Here is a 27,785-nt window from a genome sequence, read left to right as displayed (position 1 = left end):
TCAGTGTAATGTCAATAGTAACAAAGGAAAACGAAATTGGACAATGTGGCCCATGCTAGTATTTCTAACAGTTTTAGGACAACAATTATGCTTTACGTCGTATCCTTGAAACATAGTAGTAGTGGTAGATCCGTAAACTCATAGCAGTTGTTTTGTAATGGATGTTTTTACAGGGCAGGTTTATATTATATGTCTAATTACCGGTAGGGGCATTTGACTTGAATTTTTAATTTAGATGCTGTAGTGAAATAAATGGCAAATTTACTTATTGCTTTTCATTGCAGACCACACTTATTTTTGATCAAATTGTATTCCCTGTCACTTAGCTGCAGTTAACGGCTTCATGTCAATTACACTCCTAACTTGTATTCATGGCACTCATGAGCAATTCGCAGTAGTTCCTGTGCTGTTAATCTGTTTCATATGAATTGATGGGACTCTCACGGCTTTGAATAATACACTGCAGCAGACTCCACAGGCTGTCAGGTAATGGCTTTCTTTTATTAGTGAATCTAGCTTTAAATAGGATTGAATTTAGCCCGCCTTGTGGGTTTTTGAGTTTTTGTAAAAAAAAAACGTGTCAGCTCAGCTGTGTAAATTTTAGTTACGTTTATTATATTGTAGAATCCCCATTAGCTATGTCCTAAAGCACAGCTAGTCGTAAAGGGGTACTACACTGTGTCATTCAAAGCCGTCTTCTCATGTTGAACACTTTGCCATTTATAGACACAAAATCACAGTCAAAAACATAGGTGTTCACGTATAAAAGCTGACTCACATTTCAGCAAGATTAAATTAGTCTGCTGGCATGAAAGGGGAAACTCATTATGAAGTTTTATTACTGGTTTATTACTTTTCAGAATGCAGTTGCCTTCTATAATCTTCTAAGGCGTCAGGTGTTTCATGTTGCCTTCCAGTAGTGAACATTAAGTATTGAGAATTTTGATAAGCCTCATTATTACTATTAGAATTAATATTAACAATAGAACATACCTTATCTGCCATGTCCCAAGTAGACTCCAACGGACCCCACTGTTGTATGTGTGAAGGAAAAAAGTTAGTTGAAAAATCTAGTTTTTTTATTACATAAAATTAAATCTAAAAGAAAATGGCTTACCTTGCGTTGCCAAAAAAGTCACTCAGACAGTCCATGACTCACTGGAGTACATTTAATACCATAGATGTCTCCCTGTCGGGCTTTCTCCTTACACTATTTCTTGTATGTACGAAATAAATAATTTAAATTTGTTTTGTATTGATTATACAAACAGGAATGGCTGAGCTTTAGAGGTGCTGAGATTATGTCACTTCCTTCTCTCTTTCACTTCAGATCATCTGTTTGTTAATTCATTACCAAAGAGGATCAGTCTGATTGCTTTGTCATCTTTATTGACAAACAGTGCATTGTAAATGTAAGACTCAGGAAGGTAACAGCTACAAACTCACACACGCACGATATACAAACATCTTACTGTACACGGAGGAGCACACACACATTATGTTCATTATGTTACACACACACACACACACACACACACACACACACACACACACACACACACACACACACACACACACACACACACACACACACACACACACACACACACACACACACACACACACACACACACACACACACACACACACACACACACACACACACAGTATATTACAGCATTATAATACATAACAGTGGGCTGCTCCAATTATAAAAGCAGTAACATCTATAACAGTTTCAGGTAAACAGAGAAAGGCAAACTACAGCTGATTACTGAGCTGTTCTTTTTTCAAGAGAAACCAATATACATTACATACATACTGAAAACAATGGCAAGCAATAAGAAAAACAATAAATTAAAATGAAATAAAAGTACAAAAACACTTTTGTGCATCTGTCTTTAGCCAGACTGTTTTAGTTATTTGATCAAACACTGTGAATGGATTAACACATGAAGAACATATTGGAAACCTGCCATTTCTGGGTAAAGAAGACCTTGACATTCACAGTTTTGGGATAAATGCTCTCCTTAAAACCCTTCATAACAAACTGCAGGGTTTGTGTGTGTAAACATACATCATCAAGAGATGCAAGTCAAAACGTTTTAGAAAAAAACATGCATCTAAGAATAAAAGTGAAATGTTGGTCAGTGGAGTAACAGAGTGGAAGCAGAGTGAGTTGTACAGAGAGGTTGTGGGCTTTAGGAGAAGAAAGAGGATGGCTGGGAAGAGCAGGGAGAGAGGGAGACAAAAAAAGAAAGAGTAATCTCTCCACACCCAGCCTCATTTTTATTCAAACACCAGTGTCGAGCTCTGCCTCTCGCGCTTCAACCCCTCCTTTTCTTTTTTTCCTTCTATAATGTTTCTCCTCTGGCCCCATCTATTCCATATTCCCTTTCAGTTTTTCCCTCTCATCTCCAGCCTCACCTAACATATCTATTACACCAGAGCAACAGCAGAGGAAGAGAAGCAGCCGAGCTGGCCCAGCCTCCAGAAAAAATAAATGCCTTTAAAAGATGAATCCACCCTAAAGCACTTAGTGACGCACCTTGCATTTCTCTGCCTATTTTGTTGAATATTGTTATTTTTTTTCCCATTTCACGGTTAATTGGCCAAACACAAAGTAACATCATGTTGTTATATACGTCCACCACGGTTACAGTGGAATCTGAATGGAATTCTCTATCTAAAACATCTGCAGTAAATGTCAGGTTTGGGTGTCAGTCACTCAGTATCAGAGAGCAGGGGCTTTTGTTTGCTATCAATTGTTCCACTATTCAACAATGGGCCCGTCGTTCCCCTTGAGAGTACCAGCAAACCTAAATTTGAGACTGGGGACACAGATACATGCTAACCTTTTTCAGAGCAGCAAGTTCCTGTTAAACTAAATCCATAGTATTATGATTATGTTATGTAAAAATAGAGGAATATTTGGAGCTTTTCTTTTATAGGGGGAACCCACCTTTAATCATTACAGCCGCTGTGTCTCAAAATGATGCTATATGGAGATATGAAGCGAGAGGAGCTAGTTTGTTCATATAAAAGTCCCATTTCGTATTCTAATAAACACAGGGACACTTTATCTTGGGTGGATCTGATAGCTTCCCCTCATCTCAAGAATCTATGTTTTTTTGCATCAAAAAAGGATTCAAGGCAGACTAAAAACTGATGGTTTGAAACAACTCTGGAAATGGCGATGAGTTGGAATGGTTGTTTCACTCGCATTCATAAATATGATTTATTCAGCAGTCTGGGTGGATAGTTTAACAACAGGTAATCCATAATTGTTGTTACCACATTTCTAAAATTCAGAAGTTATTCATCATTGAAAGAACCCTAACCCTAACCAGGAGGAAGATGATTACATTTTTTTTTTAAATTCAACGGTTTCACACTACCTAGCTGACATCACAGGTGGTGATAATCCACCAATAATGCTGCAATGCTCTACCAAAAGGTAATGAAGAACACTAGCAAATGAAATCTAAAAAACAAACAAATATCCTGTGTTTTACAAAGATATATAGTGTTTGTTATGTCTAAGAGAAACATTTTTTAATCTAACAATGGTCTGCAGTGAAAAAGCCCAATATATGTGCGTAAAATAATAATGAATAACAGAGTGGCAATAATGTCAAGGATGGACTTTCACTAGAAGCTTGGTGATCTTTTTTTCTAACTAAAAAATCTCCATAAAAAAAGAGAAGCACTTGAAAGGCTTGATGTCAAACTCTCCACTTTCAATGAAAAGGATTATAAATGTAATTTAGCCGTGAACTAGGAGATGTGCTCAGGCGTTTTGCACTGATATCAGAAAACCTATTAAATCTTGCTACTATTCATTGCCTAAAAGCGTATCTCAATGTTTTTTTGTATAAAGTCATGTTTATTTTCACAAACAGAACACTGTTAAAGCATTAAGTTATATATTCCTTTCTTTTATGGGTTGGATTTAGGGTGGATTTAACTTTTAATAAGCACTTCAGAAAAATAACATCAAAAAACAATTTCTTTCCGGAGCGCTTATAAAGCACTTACTCTTGTATTACGCTTTCTATATAGTCCATTATTTACAAATAAATTATCGCATTTTATGCAGCAATGTGAAGGAAAACCTAACATCCTTCTAGTTCCTGAGATATCCCCTCTGTTTGTGCGCAAACCACACAAGACATGTCATCGTATAAATACAAAACAAACTGTAGATAATATATGCCTTTCTCAAACACAGACAAAGGGTCACGTAAACACCCTCTGAAAGCTCACAACTAACCCTGGTAAATAGAGGAAAGCAAAGGATAGATTCATCACACTTAGCTAAATGTACCATAATGTATTTATAACCCTGTCTGTGATGATAGCTTTTATTTCTTCACCATGACACATTCTTTAGATGGCGTTCAATATGAGGTTTTTAGGCACACTTATCACCTTGCTCTTTGTTTAACCCCCAAGCCAGCGCTGCAACTGTTTTTGCACAGGCATTTATTTACAACGATTATGCCTCTGAACCACTGTCACCCTCCCAGTTGATCTCAATATTTCCTAATAAAATGTTCAATAAGCTCTCGTTGCTGGGCGACAAATGCAATTGCGGGTAGCCAAAAGAAAGTGGCACATTTTTGGACGTCTCAAATAGTCTCAGACCTGTTCACAAATTAAAAGAGTGAGTGCTCCAGCTGTGAGACAAACACTATAGAATGTTAGAGGTAAGTCGAGTTGAAAGGAAACAACCTAATACTGTCACTTCTTTTGTGTGCACAGCTCTAAGGGGATGACAACTAAAAATCACAACATCCAATCAGTGCTGCCGACTGGTAATCCTCGGGATGTGGGAGCAAACCCATGACTAGAGGTTTGGGCTAAAGGCAGAGTGGGCTTGCTGTTGTTTCACAGCTGGTAATCTGCTCAGCGCTCAGATAAAACAGATTAGGCATTCTTGATATTACAGTGTGTCAGGTCCAGTGCATCAAACCTCAAATTTGTGCACAAAATGATGACAAACAAGCCTGTGAATCCGTTCTTGACCCCTCCAGCATTTTACTATCTTTTCCTGTTAGATCCTTTCTCTGACATGTCTGAAAAATCAATCATTGCTGCTTGTAAATGACTGTTGCGTAAAGGTTGCCGTCCACAGATGTGAATAGGTTACTTCATGTCATTTCATCTGCAATCTGACACGACAATATTAATAACTGATGTCAATCGGGAGGAAATGTGGCTGTCACAACAGAACCGAACAACATGGGACGTGTTCAGAAGCCAGAGAATGAAAAAGGAGTTGATACAAAGGCCCCTGCCTGCCTGCCTGCCTGTCTGCCTGCCTGCCTGCTGTAGAGTGATTACCATCTGGAGGGCAGCCATACAGTTTTTGACAGAAATTAGATTTGTTTCATGCGTGAACAGTACATGAGCATTGGATTTCTGGTTTGTTCTTGTGTTGTATTAATATGCCTGACTGGCGTTCAGCTTAAATGTTTGTAGCCAAATCACAAGAATATTGGATGGGAATACCTTTTCAGTCTTTCAGGACAATCTGGCCAATGCTGTTTCTTTTTTAACAGGTGCTTCTCAGCAGCTGGTAATGACTCAATATCCACAGTCTCTTAAGCTGTTTTCCTCTTCTCCCGTACGCTCAAGTTGCTTCCCAGATAGAAAAAAAGACATCTAACACTGCTATGGTTTAATATTTCTTTATCTGATTTTTGGTTTCCTGGTCTATAATTGCCTTTACTCAGAGGGCATGTGCGCTGATTGTAAAACATCACCCATAATGAGTAACCTCTGAATTAAGTATTTTAAGTAGGCCAGGCTTCTCAAGCTCTCTCTGTGAAAGGGTTTATCTTTTTTCTTTTGCTGCATAAAAAGGAGTAAAACACGGCACCATGAAACCTATTTTTTCCATTTTCTTTTGTCTACAGTGCACTTTAAAGTTTGTTCCAGTGATGAGTCAGGCAGAGGAAGATAATCAAAGAGCGCTCACAAAACACTGAAACACAATTAATTGTTTGATGCTGTAGAGAACATGAAAGAATGAGCAAATGGGAAATAAACATCCCATATCATAATATGTACAGACTCTTCAATATGAAGATAGATTCAAAAAAGTCCCATTTCACTTTTGTCTCTTGTCTGGATTCAAATTGTAGCAATTTTCACCAACTCTCTGAAGTAGTCTCAACAAAACTTAATGAAGATAAGAAAGCCTGTGAGGGTTCTCCAGAAACACTGTTTCAAAAGACTTTTTCTCAGACTTTTAGAGCAGTTTGTGTTTCAGTACATCAATGTCAGTTTTCTGTTCACAGTAGCACATTTGTGTGATTCATAGTCCTTTAATCATTGATCCTTGAATCAACCAGTCAAGCTGGTAAAACCGGATCTGTGGATCTCGATGGTATCTTGCAGGGAGATTTTTTGGGGAAAAGGGATGGTCGGCTGGTACCCATTACACTGAGTCCAGACACTATTTTCTGCTTTGTTTTTCTCTCCTACATTTAGTGTTTTTGCTAAAAGGTGTGAAGAAACTCTGTCCAACGACTCGTAGTCATGAGGCCACGGAGCGACAAAAATGGCCACTGTGATTTTTGAAAACATGTAGAGTGGTTTAGATATCCAAGAAAGTAGATGAAGGTAAAACAGATGTGTGAAGAGATGACAGCCTGCTCGCTCAGACTGTACACTTGTCAAATATTTCATACTGTGTCACTCCGCTGTGGTTACACGGATTCCGTAGGAGACTGGTCATCGATGTTGTGCCTCATCGACTGAACGCTGGTCAGGATTTTCTTCTGGTGTCCAGCTAGAGACACTCCAATCCTCTGAAGATCTCTGGAAAACCACAGAAAAAAGGAACAGATGACTTCTCAGATGATATCATCATTGTCACAACATTTTCTTATCAACTTGGCTGCTTTTTAAACCTATTAAATGCCATTTTCTGACACTGGGATGCTCTCAATAAAACAGTATTTTGCATATCTGTTGATTGGAGTTTGTCATTGGAGTCAGATTCTCTGGGTTATGATTACATCGTTGATTCGTTCAGGAGGTTTGCCCCAGGGGCCAAATTATCTACAGATGTCCACTACTCTTCAAAACAAACAGCCTGGTTGAGTAAATGTTGCGAAACATGGAACAAAGCAGTGTAAAAAAAAAAAAAAATCACCATATTACTCTTCATAGGATCCAAAATGAGCCTGCATTTGTGTGAAATTCAGTTTTTGTGTAGTTCCTTGTAGTTGAAGGTTGCAATATGAAGGTTAAAAAAGAAATTAATGTTCCATTGTGTTGCTTAAATCTGTGTGTCATCCATGAAAAGTGTTTACAGTTCACTGGCATACAGCCAATTGTGTGTGTCTCTATATGCACTGATACTATGTGAAAGCATACTTAATTAATCCCTGTGGGAAAACTTTGACCCTCAGTGGAGCGCACAGGGACCAACTCCAGGTCTGAGATTGGTGCCTTGGTCACAGAAAATCGCTGGGGCAGGAGACAAATCTTGTAGCTCTCAGACAGGAGGAGTGATGCTAATTATCCTCCTATGCAGGCTTGTTTGTGCATGAAAAGCCACAATGGACACAAACTAGAAAAAAGCTAGCAACAAAATGCATATTAAATGTTTTACATTTAACACATCCCAAGTAAAAAAATTAAAAACACCAGGTGTGAGAAATATCTGCAACAGCTTAAAAGAACCCAATATCTTAAACATCACCCTTGATGAAAGAAGCTTCTTATTATTACAGTTTATCAAGATATATGGACCCTTTGGTGTTGCACTAGGTATTTTATATCAAATTCAAAATAAGCGGAAATGAATTGATTTTGTGAGATTGTTCAGTGAGACAGACAGGCGTGTACATGGACAAGCAGCCAGCCAACCAGCTGCCCTGCCAGTTGTCCGACTAACAAGACAGACTTGGCAGGTGAACAGTGTGAGACGTGCTGGAAAGGCAGACACACAAAATCAGAGAGGCAGTAAAATGAATGGACTTACTCGGCTGTGATATCTGTGACGAGTGGCAAAGATGTGAAGCCGGAGCCCAGGAAGGAGTCTCTGTACTGGGTCATCTTCAACGCAGCCAGCCAGTCCTCCACAGAGCTCACCCTGCTCAGGTCTGGAGCCCCACGGTCTAACAAGGGATGATGGGAAGGTCTGAAGGCAGTGGATACAAACAAAAAGACAAGGAGCCATTAGAAAAAAAGAAAGAGTATAACTGTATATGTAAAGAAAACTGTAGTATTGTTCTCTTCTCACGCAGGAGGGATGTTATTGGTGCCGGCTTTGAGAGATGCAGGATTCCGTATCATTTTGTCCAACATGCTGACGATATCTGGGAACTTTGGTCGTGAGTTCCTGTCTTTCTGCCAGCAGTCCAGCATCAGCTGGTGCAGCACTACTGGACAGTCCATGGGCGCTGGCAGCCTGAAGTCCTGCTCGATGGCATTTATCACCTGGAATACAATAAGAGGGGCGGGACAGGGAAATGAGGCAAAGAGACAAACCCTCTGAGGATTAAAAGTTGACTCCCAGCTCATCGTTTTTAGGTTTTATCATGAGTAGAATTTTCAGTCACAGGGGGGAAACTGTTTTAAGTACACAAAAAAAAATAGCTTGCAGCAAACAGACATGAGTAGCAAATAGCTGGTGAACATAGTGAAGCATATAGCAGCTATAGAGCATGATGTTTCCACACCTGCAAATAAATGCTGATGTTTCTTTCAATCTAATGGATGTCCAACTTCACTGTTAGCAACTGCTAACACATTTATTATATATAACTTTGTGAGGTGCTGATATGCTAATGTGTTTTCTCCACAGCCCCCCGGTGCTTCATGTTATAATATTAAAAACACAGTGAGAGGGCAGTAAACACATTTTATGGCTTCTTATTATATTACATTATATATGCTTTTGCGTTCCAGGGGTGATGGAATATGTTTATAATTTTGAGAGGGATTTTATTAAATCATTCAAGGATTTGATGCTGTAAAGTGATTTAGTGAGCAGAGTCTGTGGGGAACTACTGCAGTTTGAAACTGGATTCAGGTGTAGAGGAGTGTTGGCCTCCACCCACACCTCCAACACTCACATTTTTTTGATGAGGAGGCAGAGAAAGAATAAGTATACACCTAGACTGCAAAAACAGCAGTTTTGGAAATCTAACAGCGGTTTTTCCAAAAAATTGAATCTTAGGTTAATCTTCTGCTTTTTTAGCCCACAATAAGTTAATGTGTGGTTTTATATAATAGAACGAGATACTGTTAGCTGGGGCATCACGATTCTCATTTATTTGTATACATTTAATTACACTTCCCATGTTCGATCGTAAAATATGTGTTTCAGTAAAAAGAGAAATAATTGACTAATGTTATTGACATGAATGGGACACAGGACACACCTTCTTTGTGTGTTTTCAATGACAGAGGTGACAACATATCTGAAAGAGATGTATCAGGCATCAGTCAATTGCACAAAGCATGGGGCTATTTATTGATCACAATTTCAAAGGATTGAAAGAGGCAAACATATCTAAAGCTGATTCCCTCTCTCTCGCTGCTGTTCAGGGGACACCTTATATCTGGCCCTGGAGTTTTGATTTGTGAGCTTCTGCTGGCAGAGAAGAGTGCAGTCTTCTCTTGTTTCAGCTCCTTTGTGATTTTGAAAGGTGTATTTCTATAGGAGAATCTTGCCTCGTTCAGCTTTAATTAAAAGCACAAAAAAAGAAGAAAACTTAAGAGGATTTAATTTCCATTTGAAAATTTCATCATGACAAAACGTGCTGTCGCACAATATACCCAGATATTCATCGCTAAGCAGCAGTGAAGCCTGCTGCAGTCTCTGATGTCGAGGCAGGTAGTTTTACACAGAGGAGCTTTTGATTTTATTATTCCAGTGCTTGACTGAGAAAGACAAGGATTTGTCGAGGCTTCTATGTGAAAACTTTTAGGCAAGAATTGTGTATCGCAGAGGAGTGCAGAATGTAATTATCTCAAGCATCACTGATTTCCAAAACTCCTTTGACTGATTGAGTAACTAGCTACCTTAACACTCATAACAAACATACAAGAAAGGAAAAATTGCTGTGATCATTATCTCAAATGATTAGCCCCGTTTCAGAAATGTGAGAATGCCTACCTTAATTATGATAGTCATAATGTTTGAAACTCACACTGCTGTATAACTTGATTGCTTATTACATTTTGTGTGCTCTTTAAGTTTTCAAACAAGATAGGTCTTTCAGCTGTTTTCACACATCACTTATCTGCTATCATCTTTCCCAATGTGTATTTCTAAGATGAACAACATCTTTATAGCATCAGGAATCAGAGCGGCTCTATGGACAACCGCCTGGAGCCTGATTGTCTGCTTCAGTACCATTTGATGTAACCATAAATAGGAATATGAAAAAGTACAACATAGATGATTAAAATACATTTTTGGGACACAAGTTAATTTGCCTTCTTAACAAGCATTAGATGACAATGTAGATGCAACCCTCTCAGCACAGTAAATATGAAGCTTCCCCCAGCAGCAGGTTAGTTTAACACAGACTGGCCGGCACATGAGGTTGACGAGTAAACAAAACCCCCATTGTTGTTTTGTATAATTATAGAAAAACGTATAGTTTCTGCACCTGTTTCGTGGATATTAAACACGTGAGGTCTGTACATTTCATAGGTCTTTGTGCTAAGCTTAAGCAGGCCCAACATGATCAGCACTGGCTTTGTATTTATAGATTTCATTAAGTTCAAATTGTGAAAGATAAAATTCATCAATTTTGACCTTTGTTGTAGCTGCTCTTTAAAACGGCAACCAATGAGCTTTATGCTATTTAAATACTCTTTGATAGCGGATACCTTCCCATAGTTTTGCTACAAGCTGTCCTCTGTGCCCTAAATCAATCAGAAAATATGAATACATTTTGTTCCTTCAGATAAATGTTGTTATTACAGTCAGGTAATCCAGAAGATAAATACCTGTTGTTGCCTTATTAAGGTCAATAAATTGTTATTTTCCAAAGTTTTTTTTTCATGCTGGTATGTATTTTCCCATAATAATACCTGCACATCTGCTCATTAGTTCACCTGTCCTGTTGCGGTGCTCGCATACTCCTATACTGCTTCCCTGACAAAATGTTCCATTGTTTTTGTTATTTTATTTCCCCTTCCCGTTTATAATCTTTTGCCTGCAGACATTTTTGCTTTTGGTCCTGGCTCTAGTTTCCTTGCTGTTATAGTTGACCCTATACAATTTGTTTTAATTCTACTTGTTCTGCCTGTGACTTGAGCTTTTGAGACCATATCTAAGCTGATGCTCTGTCTGTGACTGTACTGCCGCTGCTTTGATATCAATGACATCTGCCTTAAACAAAGCCAAGTGCAATAGAATTTTTTGAAATAATACTTCAAAATGTTTTTCTTAGCACTTCCAATGATTTTAAAGTTACCAGCCCGTGTCATTGTACAAGTAAGCCTTCTGAACAGTAAGCTAGGGGAATGCGGTGCTTCTACTACTGTAAATTCAGCACCGGGGATTTGTCTGCTTGCTGCCTGAACTCTAGTTGACCCCGACACACTTCTCAGACTTTGTGCCGCATAAATCTTCTCTAAGCAATGCTGTCAATCAAAATAGCAGCGACTGTAGTAAAACATCACAGGTCTCTTTCATGATTAATTCATGTCTAACACAGCACCTGTGGTGGCTCTGCCGACAGTTTCACCGTTCCGTGATCTTTGAAATCGCTTATGTGTGTGCGTGCCTGTATGTGAGTGTGCCTGCATGAGTGTGGTTAAGTGTGTGTGTGTGTGTGTGTATTGTGTGTGAGTTCAGGGTGTGAGGTTCATGCATAGTTAATGCCCCAGCAAACCCCTCGTTAGCTATAGTGGTAACACACACTTTCCCCATCATTATACACTGTCTATGCCATTATAAAACTGTCTCTGTCATTATACTGACTCTCTGCCATTACCGCTGCATAGACTGCTTCTTTTGCGGCGGAGCAACCATAGGGGAATGGGGGGGGGGGGGGGGGGGGGGGGGGGGCACCGGGGGAGGAGGTGAAGAGAGACGATAGGGGGGAGGTAAGAGACGGAAGGAAAGTGTGAAATATGGGAAAGAAATGGCTGATGTTGTATAGCTAGACATGGAAACTGCTCTCAGCTGACCCATATGGGGGTATGAGATATTTTAAATAGTAAAAATGTGTGTCTGTTATTCAGTCTTAAAGGGCATCTCACCACTGATTACTTCCTCATTAATGGGAAAGTTAACAACTTCAGATACAGTGTAGAGGTCGAAAGAAGGTTAAAAATGCTGGAGAGGAGCTTTGTGTCTTCAAATGCAGGTGAAGTATATCTTGTAGCGATGTTTGTGAAGATGATGAAGAAGTCTCCGGAGACACCAGCTTGTATATAATAAGGTTTATTACAACAGCATAGTATCAGACACCAACACGGGCGATGCGGGATTCCCAGAGCCAATTGTGGAAGTCCCCCGAACAGTCTTTGTGCATGCCATTTAAAGAGGAAAAAAGAGTGTGCGCACCCAAAGTGTGTGTCTCCCATGAGGTAAACAATACCCCTGCGTGCCCCACTAAGGTAACCTAGGTCAGTTCCTAAATGGACCCTAACGTATTCCAGATGTTGTTATTCACTTTTCTTCCACCCAACATTCCTCTGGCCTCAGGGAGTATTCACCTTAGTATATCTCCAGATTTAATACACCACACAGGCTTACAAGGACTTCCGCTACAGCTCCACATACTTCCTTAAAGAAAGTTAATAAGAATGTTTTCCAAGTGATGATACAATGTTAGTAAGTCAGCAGGGTTTTGTAACTTTTTTTTAATCCATACTTCAATTTTTTTCTTGTAGAAATTCTAGACAAACCCTTACATCTATCAATTGGATTTGGAGCACTTTGAAGTGGGTTTTGAGTCAAAACTAATTATAATCTGAGTATCATATTTCAGCTCGGAATAAGAACCTAAAAATACAAAGTGTCAGCAATCCCATCTTCTTAAACCTCCTTTTCAATGTACTGTCCCCTTTAGCTTTAAACATGAAAATGTAACACTCACCCAAAATAAAGGATAAAGATGAAGATGCATTTTAACACAAAAGCAGCAGAGGCTATTGTTAGGATCTCAGTTTTGGTATTTATAGTTTACGGTTTTATTTTGAAATGTATCTTGTTTTGTCACTTCCTGTCTTGTCTAGTTTACTTCCTGTCTTTAGTTTCCCTCCTGTCTGATTGTCTGATTGTGCTCACCTGTTGCCCCTGTGTTTCTCCTCCCCCTTCCCAGCTGTTTCTTGTCTTGTGATTACCCTCCTCTGTATTTAGCCTGGTCTTTCCTTTGTGTTCTTTGTCGTGTCGTCGTCGTTGTTTTCCTGTTCCCTGTAGTGATGTGGATCTCCCTAGTTAGCCCCCTGGATCCTTTCCACCTGTGTCTGCGTTTTCATTTTGATAACTTTTCCTTGTACTTTTTCTGCATTTTTGTTTCAGTTTTTTCATAAATAAAAGCTCGTCTTTTGTTATTCGTTTGTACCCCGGTCTCCTCTATCTGCTTCTGCACCTGGGTCCTTCCCCCAATCCTGACAGCTATGCAATTATTTTTTAAATAATTGCTAAATACTTCTAGTCTAAAGACATGTAATCTCAAATAACTTAATTACAACATTGTGATGCCAACAAATAAGGAAAATAAAAGATCAAAATGTGCAGCACATTGACCCCACTGTGCAGGTAATTGGGATAAAGATGTCAAAACAATGAACTATTCCCAACAGTCAACAGTCACACTCATCCCGATTCCTTTTGCTTGGATGTTCCAGGAACAAACATTTCTCTGACACTTAAATTGATGTCCTCATTTTCCATGTGCTTTCCTAGACATGCAGACACCCCACTGTGAGAGACAGCAAAGGAAACAAACAAGCACAACACACACACACACACACACACACACACACACACACACACACACACACACACACACACACACACACACACACACACACACACACACACACACACACACACACACACACACACACACACACACACACACACGTAATGACTCACATCTTGGTTGCTCATGTCCCAGTAAGGCCTCTCTCCGTATGCCATCACCTCCCAGGTGACAATCCCGTAACTCCAGACATCTGAGGCCGACGTAAACTTTCTGTATGCGATCGCCTCTGGGGCTGTCCACCGTACTGGGATTTTACCTCCCTGTGGGAAAGAGGAAAAAGTGAGGGTGAGATAATTAATGAGAAATCTTGGAATTTGAAGTTCCATTCTTTAATTGCACACAAATACATTCATGACACAGTACTAAACAGAGGTCATAGGCAGCATGTATCTGCAACAATACAATGTCATAAACATCCAGGGGAGGACTAAATATAAACATTATGGTCATCAAAAAATCAACATGTATGTGAGAGTACTGTTTTTTTAGCAGAGAAAGTAAACAGTACTGAAAGAAAATGACACTACAATATAACACACGTTTAGTAGAAGTGAAGACATAGAAGAAGGTAAACATACAACTACGACACTATTTTTTAAGTGTGAAGACATTGTGTTGATTATGAGTCAAAGAAAGTAAATGTTTCTACAGGTTGGTTTCGGCTAGGCTTCACTCTCTACCAACTGTCACCTTGTGTGTAAAATGAAATGGTATATTAAATTGGGATTAAAATGTGAATTAATTCATTATTGCTACAATATTCTTGTCTTTTAGCTTCTGACTTCAGATTACCTGTCTTGCTCATTCACAATTTCATAATAATAATAATAATTATGACAAACGTAGTTTTTTTTAAATGTATGTATATTTCATTATGTCCGTTTGTATTTAATTCCTGCTGCATTTATAAAATCACTTCTGTTTATTTTTAAAGAACATAATTGTAGCATAAGTGTATCAAAAGGGCACATTTCTTTGCTCTATTTTCCTGGGTGTGTGTGAGTCCTCACCAGTGAGCTTGTGTAGGTCGGGTCAGAGGTGTCCTCCTCCAGATATCGTGATAACCCGAAGTCAGACACCTTACACACCAAGTTACTGTTCACCAGGATGTTCCGAGCAGCCAGGTCCCTGTGAACATAACTCATTTCCGCCAGGTACCTGGAACATCAAAAGGATTTATTGTTCGGATATGTGTGTTATCCGTTGCCAGCTACCTGGGCTACTATAAAAAGCTAATGGGATTTAGTGTGTGTGCGTGTTTGTTATCACTGCCAGCCACCTTTGATAAAATAGGAAAGGGATTTTATGTCTGTGTACATGCACACGTTTGTGTGTTATCACAGCCAGATACCTGCAATAAAACACAGATAGGATCTAAAGTGCGTGTGTGTGTGTGAGAGAGAGCAGTGTTTCAAGCTTACAAGCCATACTTGATGTGTGTTCATGTGTTTGTGTTTGTGTTTGTGTGTGAGAGAAAGACATATTTCAAGCTGCTGATGTCTGAAGTAGAACACATGCTCAGTATTATACACTGCCTGGCCAAAAAAAAGGTCAAACACTCTAATATTACGTTGGACCGCCTTTAGCTTTGATTACGGCACGCATTCGCTGTGGCATCGTTTCCACAAGCTTCTGCAATGTCACAACATTTATTTCTGTCTTGCATTAATTTTTCGTCAAGATCTTGTATTGATGACGGGAGATTTGGACCACTGCGCAAAGTCTTCTCCAGCACATCCCAAAGATTCTCAATCGGGTTCAGGTCTGGACTCTGTGGGGGCCAATCCATGTGTGAAAATGATGTCTCATGCTCCCTGAACCACTCTTTCACAATTTGAGCCCGATGGATCCTGGCATTGTCATCTTGGAACAATGCCCGTGCCATCATGGAAGAAAAAATCCATTGATGGAATAACCTGGTCCTTCAGTATATTCAGGTAGTCAGCTGACCTCATTCTTTGGGCACAAAATGTTGCTGAACCTAGACCAGACCAACTGCAGCAACCCCAGATTATAGCACTGCCCCCCACAGGCTTGTGACCTTTTCTTTTGGCCGGGCGTGTATTTATTCACATGAAATCTCAATGTGGTAGAATTTGTATTGTAACAAAAAAAACGTATCTAACATAATGATTTAAAATAGATTCTTTTTCATCTTAACAATAACAAATGTGTGTGTGGATGTGTGTTTACCTCATTCCAGACGCGATGCCTCTCAGCATACCAACCAGCTGGATCACTGGGAACTGCCCATCATTTTGCTGCAAAACCATAAACAGTGAAAGGATTGTTTTTATCATTTTTTTTATCAGAAAGTTTTCACATCAGCTATTTGAAGAACATCAAAGAAATTGCAGTATTACAAATATCATGTCATGACAGGAGCTTTAACGATTTCTGAAGAATTAAAGCACCTGTTTCAAACCAGATGACAGTTTTATGTTACAAACATTTAAAATAAATTAATCAAAATGATATGTCTTGTTCAATAACAGAATTTGATGTCAGACACGTTCTCTAAAGCAACAAAAAAGATTCTCGAGCAGAATATGGAAAGATCAACAGAAGCACACATTTCTTCAGGACATAGAGGCTTGTTGTTATGAGACATGTTGACGAAACCCAAAAACTTTTTGCCGTTTTACTTTTTCCACCCCATAGGCCAGAACGTGCCTGTCTCTTATAAACCTCACTGACATCCCTGCTGACATAGTTGCAGTAGAAGGGGGTGTGTGTGTGTGTGTGTGTCTTTTAATTCACTTTGTGCATCAAACCGAGCCTTTGATGCTCCTCTAGCCTAATCCTCTGCAGAGAAAACCTTCTCTTAGGTACACACACACACACACACACACACACCCACACCCACACACACACACAAACACACACACATACAGATCCTCTGGGTCTTGAGGCTGCAAGATGGTCACGCAAGGACAGCAACACCATTGTGATCGATCAATGTGTGTGTGTGCGTGAATGAGTCAGCGGATGGTTTCCGAGTCAAAAGGGGTCACGCTGTGAGAACCAAACATGAAAGAGTTTCTTTTTCTGTCTTTAGAGGCGCCCCAAAAGGAGGGAAGGATCAAAGGGACGGACAGACTGACAGACAGACGTGCTCGCAGGAAGAGGAAGAAGGGGCACAGGAAGGGGAAAGAGAGGAGAAGAAGAGCAGGAGGATTTTCTGTCTTTGTGATTTTCTGTCTCCCAATCCTCTCATTTTTATCTGTTTCTGTTTGGCCGTTGTGTAGGTGTTTGTACTTTATGTGATTTTGGACCAAAGATAAATGTCCTTTTAGATTCTGCATGTACATATATTAACACATACATTATGTACAATGTTGCTTAGCTGTTTCACAAAAATTATGATATTGGTTGCTTAATTATTCAAACACCTTTCATTTGTTTGAAAAATGACACCTCTACCACCTTGTGTTAGAAAGAATGTAAAAGAGCTGTTTCATATGTAAAGAAAAAACTACCAAGTTCATTAGTGTGCTAAAAATGTTGATTTGACAAAGCTTAAAGCTCCAACATAAGATGGTAAATCAATTTTTTAATCGCTATTTCAAATGTTAGATGAATAAAGGTACTCTTACAAATCCATCGCAGCACAGCATCTCAATTTGCTGATGAGGATTGTTTGAAGCTCATGAAACCTGTTGCTCTGAGTGTGTCAGCAAACTGTTTGCTAGGTCAAGAGTGAAATGCCAAACTCGTCTTTTTGACACACGTTTAAATATGGTTTAGTACAATAAACATACTTTTATTGTATGGACTTTCAATAGCTTCTCTTAAAAAGGTATTTAACAACGTTATAGCATATGGGGTTATTTTAAACTTGTCTTATCTGTTTCTATATTTCTAATATGTCATTTAAAAAACAAATGTATATATGATGTATTTTTCTTTTTCATTGCAGTCCCAATGTTTGTGATTTGCTTTTCAACCAGGTAAAGCAATGTATTATAGAAGAAGTACTGTAAAGTATCTGACATTTGCAGCTTTAAAAAAATACATTATTAATACATGATAGGGTCAGTGTACTGATAGAGTAATTATGTCTGCTATTCCTCTGCAGAAATTAAGAAATTATATATATTTTTAATATCACATAACATGCAGCAGTAGACTGTTAACATACATATGTCTGTTTTTATCTGTGTGTACAGTATGTTTGTGTTTTACCCTGAGAAATGAATCCAGTGCTCCGTTTTCCATGAATTCTGTGATGATCATCGTAGGCCTGCTCTTGGTCACCACGCCCTCCAGTCTGATGATGTTTGGTTGGTCAAACTGGCCCATGATTGATGCCTCGGACAGGAAGTCCCTCCTCTGCCTCTCTGAGTAGCCAACCTTCAAGGTCTTTATGGCCACAGGAATTTCTTTCTTCCCGACCGGCTTCAGGCGACCCTTGTAAACCTCCCCAAACTCACCTGACGAAAACAAAAACATGTTGCTGAAATGAAAGCATCTTGTCTGAGATACAAATTAAAAAAGGTTCCGTGTACAGATACAGTATATGACCTTCACGATGTTCAAACCCTTTAGTGACCATTCATTATTAAAATCCACTTTCAATGAGACAAGAAGCAGCATATTGTCCTTTACCACAGCGAGGGGCAGGGTGTGTTAAACACATAAACACTCTCAGTGGTGGGAGCTGCCCTCTGCACGCTCACACTGATCTGAGCAGCTTTGCTCGAGCAGATTGAGGTCGAGGGCTTTGCTCAAGGGGGACATTGATGGTTTTTTTGCAGACCAAAAGAACAACAGAGTTGAATCCTCTCAATAGCTGGTCTCAGGGGTAAGAAAGGGTATGTAGCAAAGGTGGCAAACAAGATAAAAGGGACAATGCCATTATAATTGCAAAGGTATTTGGCTTTGCACACCACATCTTATCTAGGTTAAACAACTGCAGCAAGTGATGAAACACAACATTTTAACATGAAACAAAGGTTAATCCCTGCCTGCAGTTTAATTTGTCAAAAGCATTTTCTATCCTTGTTCATTGGTCCTGAAACATCAACTTATTTTGTGAGGTCTTTATGGCCACATAGGATGCCTTCTTTTTTGTTAGCTATGCAGGTTAATAAGCATTCACTGCCTAAGAAGTAAGAAGAACTCAGAGAGGACTATTATGTTTTACTCTACATAAATATAACCTTTCATTTTAATGTTATCATCAGGGTTATTGAAGACTTAGCTGTGGGTTATTATTGCATGATTGTCAAACAATGTTTCCTTCAGTAACACTGGAAGGCTTACAATCATAAAGAGGAGATAGGCCGTCATTGTCATTAAAATACAGGTATAAAGGTGGACATTTTCAGACCTTCATAGTGTTGCAAACGGTCGTTATTTTTTAAAGGGAAAAGAAGAATGGCAATGAGAAAAGAGAAAAGGAAGTTCAAACCCTGGCTCAATTATCACCTCCACACAGTGAATTTCAGATAATTGGGCTCGAGAAATTCCAGAAATAGTCGGGGAATCCCCCCTCCTATAAAATGTGATAATGTAAAGCACTACAATGAGGAAAACATTTTCAAGTTGGATAAACTTGATATAGGCAGTGGTCAATGATGTTACCCATTAGTGTGTAGACTACAGTTTTGAAGCTTTCAAGTGTACCTTTATGTCTGTTGCCAGGTTGGCTTTTTAGTAGAAGAGACAACACATGAGAGCCAAGCAAATTACAACTGAACGCTGGACATTTTAGACAAACAGCAGCGCCCCCTAATCCGGACAGCGCCTCATACTGTATTTAATCATACTTGAAACTAGCGATTGAGATCATCATTTTGTCAGAAAAACAATAACTACACTTACAATATAAGTGAGAAAATGGCAGTTTTCTCATAGACTTTCATACAATAGGACATCTTCCTACAGACAGTGGAGTTGGGCGGTGGGGGCGAAGTCCATAGGGACTTGGCTTGGAAACTGGAAGGTCACCAGTTCAAGTCCGCGAAAGACCAAGAGCTACCGAGGAGTCCATGAACAAGGCACCACACTACACTGTTCCCGGGCATTGTACATATGGCGGCCCACTGCTCCTAACACTAGGATGGGTCAATGCAGTATATTTCCTCTCTGTGGGACGATTGAGGGTACATTCTTCTTCTTCTGGACCTCTGCTGGCAATAAAGAAGGCCCATTTGAGGCACTTCCACACTGGCTTCATTTTTCAGACCCAGAAGTTGTCGCTTGGTTGGACCCATCAGTGCAATGTCCCAGAATGCACTATGTTCACAACAAACACCAGACAGTGCGGAGGGAAACTGCCATGGTGTTAAAAATAATATTCTATTTCATGAGTGTTCCCCACATTCGCTTTTATAGTTTAGTTGTTGTGGACTGTTAAACTAAAAGCTCCAGGAGGTTATCTTCTTCATGTCTCTCTCTTTCTTGCTTTCCAATGCATTGATGTTGATCTGTAAATTGCTTGGTCATGGTTGGTTACAAAATATGAACTGTTTGACTCAGTGTACAGAACCTGTCCTACAGTGCTGGAGAAACAGATGTCTTTTGTAAAAATAAACGCAGCCATATGTTGCTTGGGGACATGAAAATTGAATATCACTTCAAAATAAAAGTCCCCATCTCAGAGATATAAATCATGTGTGAATAATGGATGAGTGATGGGAATTGGATGACAGGCTGTGTCGTCCTGTCTCACTGTGATCTCTGCTCCACATCTCACCGCTCATTAAAACAGAGCTGAAGTAGAGATGGAACGAGGGAAGAAAAGGAAGGAGAATAGAAAGAGAGGGTGTCGGGAATAAGAAATGTAGAAATGAAAGAGTCGAGGAATGAAAACAGGAAAAATAAAAAGGCATTTTAAGGTGAAACCTCACTGAGTTGGTTGAGGAGAAAATGAGAATTAGAAAAAAGTCATTTGTTTTATTCCAAAATGTTATACACTGTACTGTAAGTTAATAAACAGGCCTGTCAGGTACACTACATTGATCCTTTATATGGTTAATTAAAGCGTTTCAGGATTTAAATAAAGTGCTTTTTGATGAATCGCAGTTCTTACAATGTGAATGATAGTAATAAGGGAAGTGGAAAAGAGGTAGAGGAGGAGGGAGTGAGGTGAGTTATTTTTATCATCTCCTTAGGGTGATCTATTCTTTTATCTTCCCTCCTCAATGTGTTGTTCCCCCTTGGTTCTTTGTTTTAGCATTTCTCTATACGCAAACAAACTGTAAAACTCCAGAGGGGCTGAATTACACGGAGAGAGATAACGATAGGAAGAAGTATCAAAGAAATAGAGAAAGTTAAACAAAAAGGAGGAAGTCTAATAGAGGAAAGCTGAACTGTGGTTACATTTTTACTTTCTATCGCAGCAAAAGGAGAGAGATTCAAATGTTTAAGGGCTCAAGCTCCGACCACATCACATATCAGCCAGGCTCACATTTTTCTCTCCCACCCCATCGTTTTCATCCCTCCTCTTTTACCTCTGGCTGAGGTGAGAAACCTTTCCCTGAGAGAAATAAAGCGCGAAACGGAGGGATTACGGAAAGCCTCTCAGAGTGGCTCAACAGACCAAAGCTCTTACTCTCAGCGGTGAGGATCTGAATCTGTTTAGTGACCTTTACCAGCCCAAGCGCCATGGCCATTTGGTTGATTTTGGTCCAAAGCACAAAAAAAAAGTTATACAGTAATTGGGGGATAACATTTACAGTTAAAGCTTTCCTACATCTATTATGGTTTAAGATATGACTCACATATCCCTTATTATTCAAAATGATCTTCACAAGACCATTAACTATTGTTTATCATACGACAAAGCATGCTGGTAACCTATTCTAAAATATGAACGCATTGCAGAAAGATGGTGACATTGGGGTCGGACAATATGGAAATACACACATACATTTCCTCTATCTTATACTGTGGTAACTATTACTATTTTTCTGTACGTGAATATATACAGTGGAGGAAATAAGTATTTGATCCCCTGCCAAATTTAGTTAGTTTACCCACTTACAAAGAACTGAACAGTCTGTAATTTTTATGTTAGGTTTATTTTCACAGTGACAGACAGACAAATCCCCCAAAAGAAATCCTGAAATAAAGATATAAATTAATTTGCATTTAATTGGGGGAAATAAGTATTTTTATATATCCTTTATTTAACAAGGTAAGTCTCATTGAGATTAAAATCTCTTTTCCAAGAGAGACCTGCAAAACATGTCCCCCTCCATCCTCCCCTCGATGCGGTGAATCGCCCTGTCCCCTTAGCAGAGAAAGCCCCCGAAAGCATCATGTTTCCACCTCATGCTTGAAGCTGGGGATGGTGTTCTTGGGGAATAGTCAGCATTTCTCTTCCTCCAAACGCGACATGTCGATGTTGATACCTAAGATCTTGATTTTGGTCTCATCTGACCACATCATCTTCTCATTAGCCTTCTCTGAATCATTCAGATGTTCACTGGCAGACTTCAGACGGCCTGTACATGTGCCTTCTTGAGCAGGGACGCTGCAGGATTTTAATTATTTACTGCATAGTGTGTTATTATTATTTTTTATTGTATTTTATAAACTACTGACAATTTCAACAGACACTGGAATGGCTTGTGGTGTATTAAATCTGGAGATATATCAGGGCAGATACTCCCTGAGGTCAGAGGAAGGTTGGTTGAAAGAAGAGTGAAAAACAACATCTGGAATACGTTAAAAATGTCCTAAGTCACCGAGTGGGGCATAAAAAGTTAGGGCCTAGGTGGTATAGTTAATCAGTTCAGATACAGTTGTTTACTCCCTGAGGTCGTAGAGAGTGCAGAGAGTGATGTGGTACAACAGGAGGTTGTGTAACAAACCTCTGGACTACGTCAGAAGACCTCCAGGGATGAGCAAGGCAAAGACTAACGTATATCTCACCGTATATGGGTACCCGCAAGACATGCTCTACGAACGTATAGTTCACCTTATTTGGGTACACATCCTCATGGAACATCCAATTTGACATACACACACACACACCCATATTTCTCCTATAAAGTGTATGCACAAAGACTGTTCAGGGAGACTTCCACATTTGGCCCTGGGAAGCTCACATCGCCCGTGTTGGTGTCTGATACTATGCTGTTGTAATAAACCTTATTATATACAAGCTGGTGTCTCCGGAGACTTCTTCATCATCTTCACAAACATCGCTACAAGATATACTTCAGGCTGCCATACATGTAGAGATACAGATTTAAGAAAAATTTGGAGTGGTCTCTGGAGCTGTATATGGTAATTGTATCTATTTAAAAAACTAAATGTACTAAAAGAACATGTTCCATATGAGTGAAATACAAACTAGAATAATAATAGAATAGATTTTGACACAAGGAGAGGTCTACAAGAGTAGGTCCCAATGCAGGTCCCAACTTAGTTTAATATTGTAAATGAAGTCTGTAAAAAAAGTACTGACAGTCAGCCGTGGCCTTTCGGAGTGTCAGTGTGCCGTGAGGAAGTTCAGTGACTTTGCCCCTCTAGTGAATGGCCTTGAGCTGCATGCAAGAGTTCAAAATGTAACATGGAAATGATTGATAAATGGCCTATGACTTTAAGACCTTGAATATGTTATCACATATTCGATGCAAGAATACACATTAAGTATAAATATCACACGCAGAGCTTAATAATATTCGCCAGCATTCTGTCTTCCCAAGTTTTAAGGCACAATGCAAATTAAATATTGAAAAAAAGTTAGATTTATCTGAGAAGTTGTTTCTTTCACCACCACTAAAACTGATTGGGTGAGGATGCGTGCAGGCACCCCTGGTTTGAATGGAGGAACACTGCATTTTGTGATCATACTGTATTTATGACCTTGTTTGCCAGGTTTTAGCATATGTTGTACATATTTGTTCTTGATGTTTTATGTATTTATTACGTTTTTAATGAATGTTATGCTAAAAAGGGTGTGTGTTTAGCATCTGACTTGGACCCCTTGGAGACAATAAATCTTAAGTGAAATGATTGAAGATGTTGCATAGATTTTAGCAGCTGTAAAATGTATCCTTGTTTTTGGTTTCTTATTATCTCCACCAAAGACATTATGTTTCATTTGTTTGTTTGTTTGCTAGCAGGATTATATAACAAGTGCAGACCTTGGAAAGAAGAATAATATAAAAAAGTTGTTTCGGAACTGAATCAATGGGAGGATATACACATTATTTTAACCTACGGTATGACCAACAAGCTTTCAGAGTGCCCTTCTTGTTTTCATCCTTTTTTCCATTTTCCAACCGATAGCAAAACCAGTGCCCCCTTAAAAACGTTTCAGAGGATGCTCTGGGACTCCATTTCACATCCAACTTTACTCTATTTGCCAAACATCACACAGCATTTTTACAGTTCAGCTCAGAAAGCCAAAGAGAATGCACGAAGACCATTTTAATTTATTCCTGTGAAAGTTTGGAGAATGAATAAAACATCTCTCCTGACTTCAAAGGAAAAAAATAAAGCAAAATAATAAATTGGAATAGCACTTTTTCAAGATCTTTCTCATTGACACAAACGTTGAATAAATTCATTCATTTACTGTAGAGTTACCGCTGTTTCAAGTGACAGTTGGTCTCATTAGAGGAAACCAAGGTTTACTTTTCTAACGTTCCCTTCAAAGCGGTATGAATATGGACTGTATTTTATTTTCTCATTTTATCTTAAGCTGTGAACAAATAGAATGAACGAACAGTAATATTTGAAACACATTGAAATACTCATGGATATGAATTTACTGGGGTTTTGTTGAGTTTATCTTTTATCTCTTACAGGAACTACATGAGAGTTAGAGTGGGTGAAAGAACTATGAAAATCTCTACCTGATCCGATGACTTCCTCAATTTTCACACAGGAGGGGTCGATTTCCTTGGCGAATTCTCTAACTGCCTCGTTAGGGTCCTCATAGGTGAAGGGGTCAATGTAAATCTTGACCCCTGGTGAACTATGACCTTCAGACAGTGTGGGAAAGGTCACAGTGGGGGTTGTTCCGCTGAACATGTCCGGCCTCAGAGTCACCTCTGAGGAGAAAATAAGAGAGTACAAATATAAACACTGTTTTGGAAGTTTGGTGTGTAAGCATATTTAAAGCGGAAGCTCATTAAAGTGTCAGCACTGGTCGTACCTCCTCCTGCGTTGTACTGCTGCAGCTTGTCACCGTACACACTCTCCTTCAACTGCCGCCTCCTGCAGACAGGAATAAAAGAGAGAGGTTTTGGGGAATTGAAAAGAAATGTTGCAAAAAAGTTAAAAAAGTTACAAATATAATTGGTTGTCTTCTCTTCAGCTGAGATGGGGTTAAAAAATATAGTCTTCCTTTATGTCAAAATAAATCTGCTTAAGACAAGGAAAATGACTTTCAGGAATGCATTTATATGTTGTTGCTTGTTACTGTTCTGCGTTGTCAGCTCTTGTCCCGTGCTTTCATCTGAGGACTGGAACCAAAGAAATGCACTGTGTTTTTTTTTAGATGTCAACTGATCTTCACAATAGATCATCCGCATAAAGCAGAGAGAGTTTGACACTTGTGTTTGTGGCAGGTCATGGGGTCACAGACACTTTGAAGCATTTCAGAAATGTGTGATCTACTTAGAAACCATTGGCCATACATTTGGAATTTTGTTATCTACAAATCATTAAAAAATGGACATAAAGAAACACTTTTTCCAAAAAGTGCCATTTCTTATGCATTACCTCCTACATTTTAAGTCAAATCTACTATAACAGTACTATTTAATGAGTGGAATACAGTATGAAGCTGCATTTGGTTGCACTAAAGGCAAATCTAGTCTATGAATACTTGATGTAAAAATGATGTAAAACTGAATTCCTCAGTGTAAGTCATTTACTGTAACAACAAGCTGATCAAACACACCAGACCAAACCTGATACATGATTTATGTGGAAGGTCATTCTTGACTTTGGGAAAAAGATGTGATAAATACAATACAATTCTCAACTCAATGTTCATTTACTACCTGTAAATCTCATCATGTGGCTCAGTCATTATCCCATGCCAATATGTATAACATAATATTCAAATAAGGAATCATCCTCACAATTCTAAATTAACTTGGTTTGCAATCCAATTTAGCTGCTACCGCTTCAGGGTCCCGAACTGCGTATGCTTGGTCACACTGTAATGGCTTTTCCTACATGGCAATCAACATGTTTTCTGTGAAAAAGGGCCAATAAATGGTTGGGATACCGAGTGTTTACACTGTTCATAGTCTGGTCGTCACCCCTATTCTTTTCAATGATTTGTTTTTCACACATTGAAAAACAATTGTACTGTATTGCTATTAAATCCTATCAAGTCCATACATATGTATTACATTGCTCAGGGACATTTTGATAGAACAATTACAATTATGTTAAGTGTGTAACAGGCAAACACGTGAATGCAGCATGTGTATCTGTGTGTGTGTATGTGTGTGTGAGTGTGTGTTACCTGGTACAGATGATGCCAATTGCTACCAATGATACGATACACACTCCACCAACTAAAGAGCCTGCAATCAGGGAGAGCTGCTGTCCAAGCTCAGACTTATACTCATCTGCCAAAAAACACACACATCATTTTATTTTAGAATAATACAGTTTCTCTTGTCGTCACATCATTTAAAGGCTTGCTTTACAAGACTGTAAGGTAATGCACGCACGCACGCACGCACGCACGCACGCACGCACGCACGCACGCACGCACGCACGCACGCACGCACGCACGCACGCACACACACACACACACACACACACACACACACACACACACACACACACACACACACACACACACACACACACACACACACACACACACACACACACACACACACACACACACACACACACACACACACACACACACACACACACACACACACACACACACACACACACACACTAGAGCTGAATGCAATTACGTCCCAGGGAGATACTGCTCTTGCTAAACGTCTCACATCCCCCTCTCAGTCCTGCTCTGTTTTCTCTCCGCCACAAACCCCTACTGACACCCCCACATCTCAACCTCCACCCCGACACACTCCAGGCGCCCACCCACTTACCGTCGGTGAGTGTTTGGAAGAGCATCTCCTTGCTGTAGGCACCATAGCCAGCCACAGTGCGGGCCCGCACCTGGACCACGTATCCGGTCCCTGGCCTCAGACCCTCCAGAACAACATTGGGAATTTTGGTCTGGACCACTGAACTGTTCAGAACCGAGGACAGGGACTGAAAGGAAGCATTGAAAAAGATTAATATGTTTCACAGCGAGACAAGACAGGCAATAACACTTCTACAGTCACAGATCCAGTTCCAATTTCCAATCTGTTCTTCTGTTGGTTTGTCACACTGAAAATGGCTGGAATACATAAAAATACTAAAGACTTTTTCTAAAATAGTCCTACAGAAAAATGGGTCAAAATTGGGATAGGAACACATGGAGGTGAATCAAATTGAGTTTTTTTCAAAGAATAGAATGTGTTTTCCAGAAGCACTGTCCAAGAGTTATCCACTCAGCCCCTTTGTAAGAATGTATTTTATTGGAACTACTTCCTACAGCAAGAAAAACAATGGAAACTGTAACTGGAAATGCCTTACTCTTATAATCTATACACGTTTTTAAAAAAGCAGCTTTTTTTGTCCTTGCTGTTTTATAGTATCAACTCTGTTGTAGTTTTCACCACATCCAGACTAGCATCATTGATAGACGTGGTCAGAGGTTTGTTAACTCACCTAACAGAAAAACAGAAAACGTGTACTGACACAGACAGGAGTAGACCTTTATATCTCAGCAGTAAGGTGACAAGTAAA

General features: G+C 39.4%; 1 protein-coding gene across 1 annotated transcript in view; it reads right to left on the bottom strand.

The window, feature by feature from the left end:
* Positions 1 to 1,372: 1,372 nt before the first annotated feature.
* The window catches only part of LOC134869570 (ephrin type-B receptor 1-like), an 84,463-nt gene continuing 58,050 nt past the window's right edge, over positions 1,373 to 27,785 (bottom strand). Inside the window, 11 exon segments of the mRNA XM_063891292.1 lie at positions 1,373 to 6,828; positions 8,000 to 8,158; positions 8,261 to 8,457; positions 14,090 to 14,239; positions 14,990 to 15,137; positions 16,173 to 16,240; positions 18,165 to 18,412; positions 24,797 to 24,994; positions 25,099 to 25,160; positions 26,425 to 26,530; positions 27,038 to 27,203. Coding sequence (XP_063747362.1) covers positions 6,717 to 6,828; positions 8,000 to 8,158; positions 8,261 to 8,457; positions 14,090 to 14,239; positions 14,990 to 15,137; positions 16,173 to 16,240; positions 18,165 to 18,412; positions 24,797 to 24,994; positions 25,099 to 25,160; positions 26,425 to 26,530; positions 27,038 to 27,203 — 1,614 coding nt within the window. The 3' untranslated portion in view covers positions 1,373 to 6,716.

This window comes from Eleginops maclovinus, chromosome 9 (genome assembly GCF_036324505.1).
Source record: "Eleginops maclovinus isolate JMC-PN-2008 ecotype Puerto Natales chromosome 9, JC_Emac_rtc_rv5, whole genome shotgun sequence".
Classification (NCBI taxonomy): domain Eukaryota; kingdom Metazoa; phylum Chordata; class Actinopteri; order Perciformes; family Eleginopidae; genus Eleginops; species Eleginops maclovinus.
Note: the sequence above shows the minus strand (reverse complement) of the source record. Positions and strands in the feature narration are given on the sequence as shown.